The sequence below is a fragment of the Bison bison genome, unplaced genomic scaffold, assembly GCF_000754665.1.
Source record: "Bison bison bison isolate TAMUID 2011002044 unplaced genomic scaffold, Bison_UMD1.0 scf7180017864471, whole genome shotgun sequence".
Taxonomy (NCBI): Eukaryota; Metazoa; Chordata; class Mammalia; order Artiodactyla; family Bovidae; genus Bison; species Bison bison.
In genome coordinates this window covers 6116104-6128897 of record NW_011495032.1, presented here as the reverse complement: position 1 = coordinate 6128897, position 12794 = coordinate 6116104, and the positions used below count along the sequence as shown (strand labels likewise).

At 41.2% G+C, this 12794-nt stretch overlaps 1 protein-coding gene across 6 annotated transcripts in view; it reads right to left on the bottom strand.

Moving 5' to 3' along the window:
* Positions 1-6119: 6119 nt before the first annotated feature.
* RALB (v-ral simian leukemia viral oncogene homolog B) overlaps positions 6120-12794 on the bottom strand; it is a 75349-nt gene continuing 68674 nt past the window's right edge. For 5 of the 6 annotated variants that reach the window (XM_010860807.1, XM_010860809.1, XM_010860810.1 and 2 more), the window contains 2 exons: positions 11009-11186; positions 6120-7871 (listed from right to left, as the gene is read on the bottom strand). In XM_010860807.1, coding sequence (XP_010859109.1) covers positions 7752-7871; positions 11009-11186 — 298 coding nt within the window. In that variant the 3' untranslated portion in view covers positions 6120-7751. The remainder of the gene's footprint in view (positions 7872-11008; positions 11187-12794) is intronic. The other variant, XM_010860808.1, reaches the window with a different exon arrangement.

Genomic DNA, 12794 nt, shown 5'->3' with positions numbered 1-12794 from the left:
AGCTTGCTCAAACTCATATCCATCTAGTTGGTGATGCCATCCAACCATCTCATCCTCTGTCGTCCCCTTCTCCTCCCTCCTTCAATCTTTCCTAGCATCAGGGTCTTTTCAAATAAGTCAGTTCTTCACATCAGGTAGCCAAAGTATTGGGAGTTTCAGTTTCAGCATCAGTCCTCCCAATGAATATTCAGGACTGATTTCCTTTAGGATGGACTGGTTGGATCCCCTTGCAGTCCAAGGGACTCTCAAGAGTCTTCTCCAACACCACAGTTCAAAAGCATCAATTCTTCGGCGCTCAGCTTTCTTTATAGTCCAACTCTCACATCCATACATGACTATTGGAAAAACCATAGCCTTGACTAGATGGACCTTTGTTGGCAAAGTAATGTCTCTGCTTTTGAATATGCTGTCTAGGTTGGTCATAGCTTTTCTTCCAAGGAGCAAGCCTCTTTTAATTTCATGGCTACAGTCACCATCTGCAGTGATTTTGGAGGCCCAAAAAATAAAGTCTCTCATTGTTTTCATTGTTTCCCCATCTATCTGCCATGAAGTGATGGGACCAGATGCCATGATCTTAGTTTTCTGAATGTTGAGCTTTAAGCCAACTTTTTCACTCTCCTCTTTCACTTTCATCAAGAGGCTCTTCAGTTCTTCACTTTCTGCCATAATGGTGGTATCATTTGCATATCTGAAGTTATTGATATTTTTCCTGGCAATCTTGATTCCAGCTTGTGCTTCATCCAGCCTGGCATTCTGCATGATGTACTTTGCATATAAGTTAAATAAGCAGAGTGACAATACACAGCCTTGACATACTCTTCCGTTTGGAACCAGTCCATTGTTCCTTGTCCGGTTCTAACTGTTGCTTCTTGACCTGCATACAGATTTCTCAGGAGGCAGGTCAGGTGGTCTGGTATTCCCATCTCTATAAGAATTTTCCATAGTTTGTTGTGATCCACACAGAGGTTTTGGCGTAGTCAGTAAAGCAAAAGTAGATGTTTTTTTGGAACTCCCATGCTTTTTCAATGATCAAACAGGTGTTGGCAGTTTGATCTCTGGTTCCTTTAGTGTTTTCTAAATATAGTATCATGTCATCTGCATACAGTGACAGTTTTACATCTTCTTTTCCAATTTGGATACCTTTTATCTCTTTTCCTTGTTTGTGGCTAGAACTTCCAGTAATACATTGAAGAGATGTGATGAGAGTGGACATCCTTGTCATATTCCAGATTTTATTGGGAAGACTTTTGACCATTGAGTATTACACTGACTGTGGGTTTGTCATAGCTGGCTTTTATTATGTTGAGATATATATTCCCTCTATTCCCACTTTGGTTAGAGTTTTTATCATGAATGGATGTTGAATTTTGTCCAGTGCTGCTTCTGCATGTATTGAGATGATTCTGTGGTTTTTGTCTTTTGTTGATGTGGTGTATCACATTGATTGATTTGCGTATGTTGAACCATCCTTATGATCCTGAGATGAATCCTACTTGGTCATGGTATTTGGTCTTTTCAATGCACTGTTGAATTTGCTAACATTTTCTTAAGAATTTTTGCATCTATATAAACTAAAGATAATATATGGCCTGTAATTTTCTTTTTTGCTGGTATCTTTGGTTTGATTATTGAGGGTGATGGTGGCTTCACAGAAGGTCTTTGGGAGTATTCCTTCCTCTTCAGTCTTTTGGAAGAGTTTGAGAACGATCAGTATAAATTAGTCTCTGTATGTTTAGTAGAATTCACCTATGAAGCCATCTTGTCCTGGACTTTTGTTTGTCAGGAGATGGTTTTATGTTGCCTTTTTTTTTTTTTTGTAATTACAGATTCTATTTCACTTCTAGTGATCAGTCTGTTCAAATTATCTATTTCTTGATACAGTTTAGGTGGGCTGTTTCTATAAACTTGTCCATTTCTTCTAGGTTGTCAAATTTGTTGGTATTTAGTTGTTCATATTATTCTGTTTTTTTGTGTATTTACACTATCAGTTGGTATTACTCATTTTTCATTTCTTATTTTGTTTACTTGGGTTCTATCTCTTTTCTTCTTGGTGAACCTGGCCAGAGGTTTGTCTATTTTGTTTACCCTATCAAAGAACCAGCTCTTGGTTGTTTTGTTGAGTTTTTTCTTTTGTTTTCAAAATCTCTATTCATTTCCTCTCTGATCTTGGTTATTTCCTTCCTTCTGCTGACTTTAAGTTCTGTTTGTTCTCCTTTTTCTAATTCTTTTAGGTGGGAGGTAAGGTTGAGGTTTTTCTTGTTTCTTAGAGAAGGCTTACTTGGCTATAAACTTCCCTTTAAGAACTGCTTTTGTTGCATCCCGTAGATTTTGCATGGTTGTTTTCATTGTCTCAAGGTATTTTTAATTTCCTCTTTGATTTTCTCATCAACACACTGGTTTTCCTAGTAGCATGTTGTTTAGTCTCCTCTAGTCATTTCTTCTCATTTCTTTTTCTGAGGTTGATTTACAGTTTCCCCATTGTGGTCAGAAAGTATACTTGAATTAATTTTTACATGGTGCCCTAGTATGTAGTCAATTCTAGAGAATTTCCCATGTGCACTTGAAAAGTATGCATTTTTCTTTTGGATGTAATGTCCTGAAAAATGTAAAAAATCTAACTGTTCTAGTGTATCATTTTGGATCTCTGTTGCGTATCGATATTCTGTCTAGAGGATCCCTCCACTGGTACGAGTGGGAGGTACAAGTCTCCTGTTGTTGTATTCCTGTCAGTTTCTTCCTTTGTCTGTTAGCATTTATGTCTTTGGGTGCTCCTATATTGGGCGCGTATACATTGACACACACAACATCCTCTTCTTGTATTGATCTTTTTATCATTATATAGTTTCCTTCTTTACGGCATTTGTGTTAGTCTGATATGAGTGTGTGACACTGCTTTCTTGTCATTTCCCTTTGCTGAGATATCCTTTTTCCATCCCCTCACTTTCAGTCTGTGTGTCTTTTGCCCTAAAGTGAACCTCTTGTAGGCAGCATATTGTAGACTCTTGTTTTATTATCCAGTCTGCCACTGTGTGTCTCTTGATTGGTGCATTTAATCCATTGACATTTAAGGTAATTATTGATAAATACATTGTTTATTGCCATTTCAACCTTGTTTTCCAATTGATTCTCTATTTCTTTTGTTCCTTCTTTTTTCCTTTTGTGGTTTGATGTTATGTTTGTTGATTTTTTTTATGTTTGTGTTCTTCTTGGTGTTTATGAATCGATTATATGTTTTTCATTTGTGGTTATGCTGTCTTTCAAGCATGTTAACTCCTTCCTATATCTGCTTGATTTAGATTGATAGTCGTATAGACTAAAACATTTTTTTTTTAATCTACAAATTTTCTTACTCTCCTCCTCCACATTTTATGATTTGGTCTTCCCTTACATCTTCATATTTATTCTTTTACTATTCATTGTGCTTATCATTGCTTTCACTAGAATTCTGATTTTTTTCCTTTTAATCTGTATACTGGCTTATTTAAGTAATTTATTTTTCAATTGTGAGTTCCTCTTTCCTATAACCTCTTGCATCTTTTCTATTTAAAAAGACCTTCCAATATTTCCTTTGGGAATATTTTAATATTACTGTATTCTTTTTAGTTTTTGCCTTCTGAGAAGTTCTTTCTCTCTTCTTCCAAATGATAATCTTGCTGGGTAGAGTATCCTAGGTTGCACATTTTTCTGTTTCAAGACTTTGAATATATTTTGCAATTCCCTCTTTGCCTGCAACATTTCTGTAGAGAAATCAGCTGACAGCCTTATGGGCACTTCCTGGTAATTAACCGTTTGTTTTTCTTTTGCTTCCTTTAGAATCCATTTTAATTATAATCCGTCTTGGTGTAGGCATGTTTGGGTTCATCTTGTTTGGGGCCCTCTGTGCTTTGCACGTTCAATCCCTGGGTTGGGAAGATGCCCTGGAGAAGAGAATGGCAACTTACTCCAGTATTCTTGTCTGGAGAGTTCCATTGACAGAGGAGCCTGCAGACTACAGTCAATGGGGTCAGAAAGAGTTGGACACAACTGAGTGACTGAGCACAGACAGACAGTGCTTTCTGTACCTGGATATCTGTTTCCTTCTTTAGGTTTGGGACGTTTTCAGCCTAATTTCTTTAAAAACATTTCTATCCCTTTTTTTCTCCTTCTGGAATCCATAATACACATATATTGGCACATAGGTCTCATATTAATTTTTTAAGATTGGCTTTCTGTCTGCTGTTATGATTGGGTAATTTCCATTACTCTTTCAGAGCACTTATTCCTTTTTCTGTTTTATTCAATCTGCTATTCATAGCCTTTAGCTCAGTTTTCATTTCAATAAATTTCTAGTTTTTCTTGACTCCCCCTTATAGTTTCTAGTTCTTTTTTCACAATAATATGCATTTCTATTGATTACCTTTCTTAATCCCTTCAGTATTTTCATTACCTCTTTTTTGAACTCAGTGTCCAATAGACTGAAGAGATGTTTCATTGTTTTTTCAGGCGAGTTTTCTTGACCTTTTAACTAGGAATATTTCCTCTACTTCCCCATTTCACTTACATTTCTCTTACTCCATAAGTTTAGGAGAAGCAGTTACCATGGTCTTGGAAGGGTATTTATCTGCCCTACACAAGTACCTGTGTAGCTTGTGTGGGTTTAGCATTTTTGGCACCAGGGCTGGTTTAGTGTGAATGCCTGCGGCCTCTTGGAAGGTATGACGCTCGTGGTTAGCAGGGCCTTCTCTTTGCTCTGTGGTTGTCATAGCCCTGCCAGTGGCAGGATCTGCTTCTACTCTCTAGTTGTTGGAATAGAAGCCCCCAGACTGGTTTCTGCACTGTGATGGGAGGTAAGTAGTACTGGAGAGCTCCCATTGGGAGAGGAGCCACTGAGTGTTCCTCCAGGGGAGCTGCTCACCTGTGAGTGTGCCCTGTGTCCCCTTTCACGAGTTGTGCAGGCTCACAGGGTGCACTGTTGTTGGTGCTGTTCTGGGTCCCACCTCAACTTCGGGTGCTTCCGCACTGTTAATACTTATCCATGGTTAAGCTTCTATAGTATTATAATACCGTGTTTAGACCAATAGAGGTGAATTTTATATCTCAGTGTAAATTTACATATCCTTTTCACCTAATCTAAAGCATCCTTTTTCCCCCATGTATTCATGTCACTGAAATCAGGATGGATTCACACAATTGGCAGGCTTTTTCTTAGTGGTACGTAGATTATGGTGATGTTTTAAAATCAGTGGTATATGATATTCGATGAACTAGGACACTTGTAGGAAACTGATATGTGTGGGTATTTTTCCTCTACATCACTTTATGGAACTACAGCCTGTTACACCTTTTTCTGCTACTCTGCCACTCATCACACTGTGGCCATCTGCTGGTCTTTAGGGCTTTTTCCTGAGCTTATGACCTCTGGACCAGCTGCACCCGAGCCTGGGAGCTTAGGTGGCTCATTCGGGTCTCTTAATGAATGTTAGTGACGTTGCACAAACTTGTCGACCATCCCAACTGAAATCAGCTCTATGGCCCAGGAACATTTCCTTTTACCCAGTTTTATGGTCATCAGAGCTATGATAGTTTCACTTATTTGTCTCTTTCCTCACTAAAGCTTAAGCTCCAGGAGAATCAAGCTCTGGCCTATCTTGTTCAACACAGTATCTCAGCACCTGGGACAGAGCCTGACACCAAGTAGGTGTTCAGATATGTCTAGAAGGAAGATTTCAGGAAAATGATGTTAGGCTACAGATACAGTATCTAGTCATTTAGCAAGGACTATGTTTCAAATTTATAAATAACATTACTTATTTTTCTATGAGAATCTCATCTATAAAAATTATTGTGTTGGGAAGATCCATTTCTGATTGCTGTCCCATTAAACATAATTTCATAAATGTACTATTGGCATACACCAAGAATAATTTCCATAGGATGCAACAATTCATACCACACTTAATTAATTTGTACATGTTCCAAACCTTCCTACTCTCAACTGGAACTGATGTCAAAAGGTGACAAACTGATGAAAAGAAAAAGATGGTTTAAAAAAATTCAACAATGTGATTACCTTCAACTTTTTTAAATTTTAGGAAGAGTCATCTCTCCCAAAGGAAAGATTTAGTTAAAATTACTGTTTATATCAAAAAATTTATTTCCCACAGCACAATTCAAAAAAATAATTGAAATAAAGTTTATAGAACATCTAATAAGAACAATAATGAATAATTTGTGGTCTATTTGTTTAATACTTATATTTCACATGTATGACAAAAGGATAAAATAAAAAAGCTTCAATTCTGAAAAACTCTGAATTTCTGCTTTTTTTTAATTGAAAAAAGCCCATGATTCTTTGGGAGGAGATAACAAGGTTGTTTTCCAGTCAGATCATAATTTCTACAATTTCTGTAATAACCATAAATTCCAAAGGTTCCCACTCTCCCCGCCCCAATTCACTTTTGGCACCTATGTGAAATGTCACTTCTGAAAAATGGGGAAAAATATGCTGAGTACTAGGTTTCTATCAGTCATCTTTTCCTGATGAAAAACTTTCTGATTGCTGAATTCAGAATATTGACACAAAAAACATGAATGATATGTCATCCATAAAAATCTTTTTTTTTAACTAGATGGTTGTCTCAGAAACAAATTTATATTAGATACAGCAACCAGCTCTCAGATGTGAAGGGGCACTGGCTTTTCTTATCCTGTTCCACTTCTTCTGATTTTAAATTCAGCATTTACTGAGCAATTGTACGAGAGGTAGCCAGGTGTGTGGCACAGCTCTGGCTTCAGTTCAGAACACAGTTTTAACTCATCACGTACTTCAGAAGAACTGAGGATACACTGAAAGAAAACAAGAGAAAAGGTCCTCTCAGCCTCTGCAGCAAGGAGATGGTCAGGATGGAGTGTGCTGGTTACAGGTAGAGGAGCAGGGGCGGGACCTCACGACTGGCAATGAGGAGAGGATTTGGCCAAAGGATTTTTAAAATTCTTATTAGAAAAGTATCATTTATAAAGTATATTGATCTTGTATCTTCATTTATTATAAAGTATACTGATCTTGAATCTTCCTTTATTAAAAAGAAGCTCCTTCACAAAAATCAGGATGCTACAGAAGAGGAACCAGCACAGCCTGTGACTGGCTGATACTTAACTCTGAAGAATGCAACTTTCATACTGAGAAGGATTTCTGAGCTTGGTATTGACCTGCTTGGCCCAACTCAAAAATTTTTTTTTTTTTTTTTTTAGCTCTGCTTCCAGTCCACAGGGTATGGCCAAAAGACTTATCCAAAAAGTCCCTGAATTTTCCAGCGTCATTAGAACCTAATGGGTGTTTCTGAGAACTACTGTGGAGCTGACAAGAGCAGGGGGAGTCTCACCCCACTCCTTGCCTCTCAAGAGCTAACAAGACATTTTTATTTCAAAGCAGGAGATACTAATGTCATCAAACTGGGGGAAAAAAGAAGAAACAAGGACAGTCTTTTTAACTACACTTGGCTAACCCCTGCACTACATTCATGGTTAACTTTAGGGAGGAAAAGAGAGATCAATCTCTGCAACCTCCTGACAAAGGAGCCATCCCACGGCAGGGTCAAGGACTTATTTCTTCTGCCAGCCAACGAGTCACAGATATTTTTCCCCATTTACAGAAGTGTGTGTGAAGGAGGTTGGGGAGCACAGGAACAGGCTGAGAGGTCAACGGAAGTCTTGTCTCAAGGAACCCGCCCTCGGTCCTCAGTGGCGACCCACTTGGTCCAGCACCTGGGCCTTCACAGTAAGCAACATCTTTCTTTAAAACTTTTCTTGTTCTTGCTGCTTTTCTTGCCATTCTTATCTTTGTTTTCTGACATCTTCTTTGTCCTGATCTCTCTCATGAGGTCAAAGAACACCTGGGGTGGGGAGGAAAAAGCCATTTCATGATGTAATGAAGCAGTTTGACCAAGCAGGATATGTGGTCACATTTTAAAGCATCAAGCCAAATGTATTCTTAGAAACCATGGGTCATCAAAAACAAAAGGTTTAAAGCAAAGGAGAACAATTAACATTAAAAGCATTTTCTGGTTCTACAAAGGAGATATCTCTGCTCACATCACACGGACAGAAGCATCACGCTGTTCTTGCATCCAGTGGCTTACTGCAGAATGATAAAAGCTGTTCTCGGGGTAAGTATGATGAGGGATAAAACATCACCGGACTGAGCCACAGCAGTTTGTGAAACTTACAGACACTGAGAGTGATAACAGTCCTCAAACCTCCCAGTACCTCCCAAGCACCAGGAGATGGAAGGAAGGCACGAGTACCCACTCCTGAAACAATGAACCCTAAAGGCAGGAACCTCATCATGAGCCCCAAGCAGCAGACTTGCATTCTCAGGGGTCGGGGAGAAGCAGAAAGAGCAACCTGTCCCCTCCTCCCACACCTGCGCCTCCACTCCCTGATGTCAGCTAAAGGGGCTTCTTCAGGAGCTGATGAGACCTATTGTGAATGCTAGTGTGTTACTTCGATACGGATTGTCATCATCTGCTCCCAGCACCCATGCCTGGGTAATGATTATACACCTCCTACAAAGAAAGGTTCACGATTTCTCATGGAGAAGATGCCAAATGTGAGACTCAGAGTAGGCTTTTACCTTTGGACACTTGCACAGAACAACAGACTCCTGTTACTTTCCTAGGGAAAGTGAGATCAAGCTTTCTGAATGAGGGCTCCACAGGCACTCACCACCAGCTCAGGGTATAGTGAAGGATCCCCCAAACTGGATCAGGCTAACCTAAGTATCCCTTCCTTCCCTTCAGTCTCTCAGGAAAGCACACCCCTTGCTCCGCCCAATAGTGGCTGAAGTGTCAGTTGCTCAGTCTTGTCTGACTCTTCGTAACCGCATGGACTGTAGCCTGCCAGGCTCCTCTGTCCATGGGATTCTCCAGACAAGAATACTAAAGTAGGTAGCCATCTCCTTCTCCAGGGCAATCTTCCCAACCCAGGGGTCAAACCCAGGTCTCCTGCACTGCAGGTGGATTCTTTACCAGGGAAGCCCAATAGTGACTGAGAACAGCTTCAAATATTGCTGGATTTTCTAACAGCAAAAGGCAGAAGGGGGAAGGGTGTATGTCCAGCATCAAATGTTGACCAAGCTGTTCACTGGCCAGTCTTATCAACAATCCCCTTCCCTGTGAACTGTTGACAAGTGAATACAATGCTGCCTGTTGGTCATCAGTTTCTGCTGGTTCCTGTTTGGCAGGTCCAGCAGGTCGGGGCAGGAAGGGCAGATGACAAGCCGCTCTGTGACAGCCCCTGCTCCCCATGTCCACAGTTCCATGCCCAGCAAGTCATCTTGATTTTTAAAAAATGAAGTATGTGACTGGATTTCCTGTGTGTTGTAATTCTATGGCTAGAAAACTATTTGATAAAAATGGAAAGATTTGGAAACATACAAGAATCAACGTAAGAGCTAACAGAGAAAAAGGAGCTGCCGAAGGAACCTGCTTCACACTCCAGACACAATTAAACCGATTTATGTTGTTGGAGAGGCTTCCAGAGTGAAGCCCTCCTGACACCAACATCCTAAATCTTCCAGCTGGCTACAATAGCGCTTGGTATCAGATTTCTTCCTCTTTAGGAAAGAAGCAAAGGAGAAGTGAGAAGGAAGTGGGGGGGATTCAGATGCTGTGCAGATGGAGCAGATGTGTCCACTACTTGGCTGCAAAGCCATATATGTAGGTTTTACGGGAGCCATGTTATGATGTCAGAGCTGAGGAACAGGGTGACGGCAGAGAGAAAGTCTCAGCTTTAGATGCTCTGGGGTAACCACTGTGAAATTTTTTTTTCTTCCAAAAAACACATTATTGACAAACAGATCTTTGTAGAAACTAACGCCTGTTGCTATAATATGTCTCTAGTCAATAACGTGTTAAAGGGCTTCCCTTGTGGCTCAGTGGTAAAGAATCTACCCCCCAATGCAGGAGACATGGGTTTGATCCCTGATCCCGGAAGATCCCATATGCCAAAGAGCAACTGAGCCTGTGTGCACCACAACTATTGAGCCTGTGCCCTATAGCCTGGGAACCGCAACTACTGAGCCCACACACCATAGAGCCCATGCACTGCAATGAAGAGTACCCCCACTCCTTGCATCTAGAGAAAAGCCCACACAGCAGTGAAGACCCAGCATGGCCAAAAAAATACAATAATACATTTAAAAGGCCTTGCATCGCTGGAAGGTGGTTTTCAACTGTTGGTATTTATCACTGTCAAGGTTATCCTTTCCTTAGCTACAGGCGTTTGAATGAGAAAGTACTCTGGGGCTGAGGAAGAGAGAGTTCCCTAAAGAGCCAATTCCTGGGAGAAACTATGATGCAGGGACTAAGTTATAAAGACAGGACTCCTGGGCTCTACAGGGGGATAGGAAGGTGAAAAGGACAAATCTATCCAATTCGTGAAAGTGAAAAGTGAAAGTCAGTCAGTGGTGTCCAACTCTTTGCAACCCCATGGACTGTAAAGTCCATGGAATTCTCCAGGCCAGAATACTGGAGTGGGTAGCCTTTCCCTTCTCCAATGGATCTTTCCAACCCAGGGATTGAACCCAGGTATCCCGCATTGCAGGTGGATTATTTATCAGCTGAGCCACAAGGGAAGCCCAAGAATACTGGAATGGGTAGCCTGTCCCTTCTCCAGCAGATCTTCCCGGCCCAGAAATTGAACCGGGGTCTCCTATATTGCAGGTGGATTCTTTACCAACTGAGCTATCAGGGAAGCCCACCCAATCCGTCAATAAGAGCAAAACCAAGAGGGCACCTGACACAGCCAGCCCTGCCCCCAGAGTGTGCAAGGACAGGGCCTCCACAGCCACGGCCTCACCCGCTGGGCTTCCATTTGGCCAAAGGCACGCACCTGACAAAGGCTGGCGGGCGGGTTGGACCATCCCTGTGCTTCTCGTCCTGATGCTAGGATCCGTTCCCCACCCCGCCACCCCGGTCTCCCCGGAGCAGCTCCCCCACGAGCAGCAGATGGCGGGCGGGGGACGACCCACCTTGTCCACGTTGGCCCGTGTCTTGGCCGAGGTCTCCACGTACTGCACACCCCACTCCTCGGCCTTGGCCCTGGCCTCCTCCACTAGCACCTGCCTCCGCTCCTCCAGGTCAGACTTGTTCCCCACGACGAGCAGTGGGATTTTATCTTCTTCAGCTTTAACGCGGAGGATCTGTTCCCTGTGGTGGTGGATCAAGAAGAAAGCAGCTAAGAAGGCTGGATGAAGAGCCCAGTTCTGCCAACCCAGGCAAGACAGCGGGCATGGCTGAGGGAGCTGCCATTTACAGCCCCTCCTGAGGAAGCACCCCCTCCACCCTGTGGTTAACTGGAGTTCCTCAAGTCTGGTTTCAGTTTGCTACACTAGAGTTACTCGGGGTGCGCATTACAAATGCAGGTTCCTGGGCCCATAAGTAAATGTCTGGGTAGGAGCCCAGGATTTTGTACTTCAACAGCATCCCCAATTTATGCTTCTGCAAAAACAAAACCAAAAAAGGGAAAACTTGGGACCCTCTGGGATAGAAATCAGATAAATATCTTTATATACAAAATGCGTAATAATTACATTGGGAGAAAAAAAGTCATTTCTTTGTAAGAATATAGAAAGTTCAAGTGGTAAGTTGTAAAGTCATGTCTGACTCGCTGTGATCCCATGGACTGTTGCTCTCCAGGCTCCTCTGTCCATGGGATTCTCCAAGCAAGAATACTGGAGTTGGTAGCCATTTCCTTCTCCAGGGGATCTTCCCAACCCAGTTGAAATTCCCTTAATTCCAACCCAGGGATCAAACCCGGGTCTCCTGCATTGCAGGCAGATTCTTTACTGTCTGAGCCACAGGAATATAGAAAGAAACAGTCTATTAGCAGACCATGAAATCAGTGTAGCAAGTACAACTGGTAATTCTTTTTACCTCAGTGAAATAGAATATTACAAAAAAGCAAAGAAACACCAGAGAGATGCTCAAGTAGTAACAGTAAGTATGGTTTGTAAAACTCTTGCTTCAACTCTAATCTGCATGTGTGGCCCCCGTGCCCTTCCCCCTAGTTCTGTGAGGCAGGAACCCTACTTCAATGTGCATAATTTTTCTACTACAAAGTGGTGGGAGAAAATTAAATACTCCAAGGCCTACGGAAAAGTACTTCAAAAACATCTTCTCTAAAGTAACCGTTACCTGTAGCACATCAGACTTGACCTCCACTAAAAATAATCAGCTTTCTAAAATTATTTTTTAAAAATCATATGTTTCTGTGTGTTGATTTTATATCCTGCAACTTTACTATAGTCATTGATTAGTTCTAGTAATTTTCTGGTGGAGTCTTTAGGGTTTTCTATGTAGAGGATCATGTCGTCTGCAAACAGTGAGAGTTTTACTTCTTCTTTTCCAATTTGGATTCCTTTTATTTCTTTTTCTGCTCTGATTGCTGTGGCCAAAACTTCCAAAACTATGTTGAACAGTAATGGTGAAAGTTGGCACCCTTGTCTTGTTCCTGACTTTAGGGGAAATGCTTTCAATTTTTCACCATTGAGTATAATGTTTGCTGTGGGTTTGTCATATATAGTTTTTAGTATGTTGATGTATGTTCCTTCTATTCCTGCTTTCTGGAGAGTTTTTATCATAAATGGATGTTGAGTTTTGTCAAAGGCTTTCTCTGCATCTATTGAGATAATCATATGGTTTTTATTTTTCAATTTGTTAATGTGGTGTATTACATTGATTGATTTGCGGATACTGAAGAATCCTTGCATCCCTGGGATAAAGCCCACTTGGTCATGGTGTATGATCTTTTTAATG